Source organism: Alligator sinensis, unplaced genomic scaffold (genome assembly GCF_000455745.1).
Source record: "Alligator sinensis unplaced genomic scaffold, ASM45574v1 scaffold1542_1, whole genome shotgun sequence".
NCBI classification, from domain to species: Eukaryota; Metazoa; Chordata; order Crocodylia; family Alligatoridae; genus Alligator; species Alligator sinensis.
Window position 1 is genome coordinate 1127516 of NW_005842452.1, and position 2888 is coordinate 1130403.

Below are 2888 nucleotides of genomic sequence, written 5' to 3' on the forward strand. Positions count from 1 at the left end.
CGTACAGGAAATCCAGAAGGGCTTTGACCAGCAGTTCCCTTCTCCCCCCTACCTCTCTCTGGGCCGCCGGTCTAGCCTTTTATCATCCTCCAGCTGACGCTGCAGCTTCTCCTGCTCCTTCTGCAGCCGCTCTTTCACCTCACGCTCCCCGGCAGCAGTGTCCCCAGGCCTTGGCACCCCCAAAGATGGAGGCCGCACGGCTGGACTGGGTGGCAGGGGCTGTCGATGTGTCTTCCTCCCTGGGGGCACTCCGGGGCTTCAGGTTCAGTTTTGGCCTCTGAGTTGGACCTACAAGACAAGACCAAACACAGCAAATGAGGGCAAACCCCGTGAGCCACTGCTCAAGGAGGCAAAATAAGCTAGCATAAGAGAGAAATCTGTTCATACTCACTCTCAGAGTTTGGTTTCCTTCCCAGCTGCTGGATCTGCGCACCCCCCGCCCCCAAACAGGATCCTTACCTCTGTCATCGCGCCGCATGTCATCTGCACCGCGGCTGTAATCATCCCGTGAGCTCCACCTGTCCGGGCCCGTGCGATCATCCCTCCTCTCATAGCGGTCATCATAACGGTCACCACCACCTCTAAAGTCGTCATCTCGGCGGTACCCAGTGCCAAAGGCTCTCCGGCCACTGCCTACCCTGGAATCATAGCCTGCAAGAGAAGAGGAAAGGCAGTCTGGGTTACTGGTGACCTTGTGTTATATGTAGGGATGCCCGCAGGAGGGAAGCCCTAGATCAGACAGCATCTCCTTTATAGGAAGGCAAGAAAGGGTAATAGCAAGCCTACAGATGCTGCACCTAAGCAAGGTCCACCTTATAGGTACTAGGAAAATCCGGATCACCAATACCCATTGTCCAGTGTGCAAGAAGACTGCAGAGCAAGACAAAGAACAGTACATCTTTCATCCAACACAGACCGGATAAGAAAGACGACCTGGCACCTTCACTAACTGATGAAAACCAAGTGGACAAAAACTAAGATGAACCTCACAGCCCTAACAGTTCGCGGGAACACCCCCAAGGCCACCGTACCTCTGTCATAATCTCGACGGTCATCATAACGATCCCTGCCCCCAAAGCGATCCATATCCCTGCGAGGGCCATCACGATACCGGTCTGAATCGTAGCGATCTCGGTCCCGGTACCCTGCAGACAGGGAGAGAGATTACAGGGTGAAGTAGGAAGCCCTGGTGGACTTGCACCTCCACCTGTGGGAGGGGAAGCAGGACACACGCCACCGGAGGAAGTCTGCTGGCAGGCCTTACACTCGACCCAAAATACTTCTCCAGCCCCAGTGGATCACTTTGCCAGATTCCATTTTTCAAAGGTTCCACGCGAGTCACATACACGAGCATTAAAACAGCTCTGCCAGGCAGGGAAAGATTGTCACCCATTTACAGGGGGATGACAGAGATGAACTGACTTGCCAAAGGTCACTTAACAAGTCTATGGAAATTTTGGGAGTCAAAATCTGAGCTCATCCCAATCCCAGTTTGGCGCTTAAAATGCAGGTACAATGTCTCTCCCGCACACATCTACACAGGATCCAGCTCTCTTCTACTCAGGACTGAATTTGATCCTGGTCAGAGTTGGAATCAAGCCCACAGAACACCAGTTTCCCAGGAGATAAAGGATCACTGCAGCCAAGAGAGCCAAATCCAGCAAGTCGTTAAGAAATTTGTGGGCCTGCAGAATGATGTGAAGCCAGAACAACCCCACGGGAAGCATTTCACTGGCTGTTTAATGATACTAGATAACAGGGTACTAAACGGAAGGTTCTCGATCAACTCACTGTCTCCTCCAAAGCTGTCATCGCCCCGGCGTGGAGGGTAATCATCGAAGCTATCGGTAGTAGGACGCGCCCTCCAGTCAGTCTCAAATCTCTCTGTGTCCCGGTTGCGATCACGATCTCTGCCAAAGCCGCGGTCATCCCTGTCTGCAACACGAAGGCAGCTACTGTTAAGCTTGGTGGAGGAGGTGAAGGGCCGACCAGCAAGGGGGAAGCGATGAATCCGAATTGCAGTGAGACTAAACAAAGCACCTTCCAAACTCACCACTCCCCTTTGTAGGGGTATGCCCCTGGCAACAGCCACAGGGTGACTGAACTAAGCTAGCAAGGGGACTGGGTATAGGATATGGAGGGACTGCCTGAACACTTCTGAATAGGTAACCAGGAGCTGCTGAGGTCTCAGTCACATCCCTTGACAGCCTGCATTTACCACAGTTGTCACCTCTGAACTACCCACTGCCTTGTTAGCCTGGGGGAAGGCAAAGCTTGTCCAGTTATGCCTCTAGTTCTTTGGGATCTCAAGTGCAAAGGCAGATGCCATGACAGCTCCCAGTCCACCTGCAGCACCTGAGAAGCCACTCATCTCATCTGAAAAGAAGACTGGGTATTCACCTTTATCCTGAGCTTGATCAGCAATATCCACTCGTATTCTTCTGTTCCCTAGAGACTGAAAACAACACACGTTAGTTAGCCTGTGAGACTGAGGAGGCATAGGTGACGAGGCAATGTACTGCAAGATGAACTCTGGACAGACAGCAGCTTCCAGGAAGCAGCTGTCATAATAACGAAGGGTTTGCCCAGTATTGTGTAATGGGTTTTTAAAGCACAGGAGAAACAGGCTGGAAGAGACCCATGGAAAGCTGCAGAAGAATTTCACAGTGCCTGGGAAGTGGAATAAGAGACTGCCTACAGCCCTTCCTTCCCCCTCACTCCCACCTCCGAAATGCCAACCCCTGGTCACCTAAATGTGAAGGAAGCCAGTAAAGCACATCAAGAGAAAGTCGGTGTCCCCATATGACACCCAGCCAGGATTTAGAGGTTTTGACTCAGAATTGACTATAACACAGGAGCCTTCAAACTCATGGGTTTAAATAAAGGGA

The 2888-nt window shown here is 52.0% G+C and overlaps 1 protein-coding gene across 1 annotated transcript in view; it reads right to left on the bottom strand.

Annotated features, from left to right (window-relative positions):
* The window catches only part of EIF4B (eukaryotic translation initiation factor 4B), a 20360-nt gene that overhangs the window by 5184 nt on the left and 12288 nt on the right, over window positions 1-2888 (bottom strand). The window contains 6 exon segments of the mRNA XM_025212265.1: window positions 53-168; window positions 170-288; window positions 460-651; window positions 1032-1145; window positions 1792-1935; window positions 2401-2455. Coding sequence (XP_025068050.1) covers window positions 53-168; window positions 170-288; window positions 460-651; window positions 1032-1145; window positions 1792-1935; window positions 2401-2455 — 740 coding nt within the window.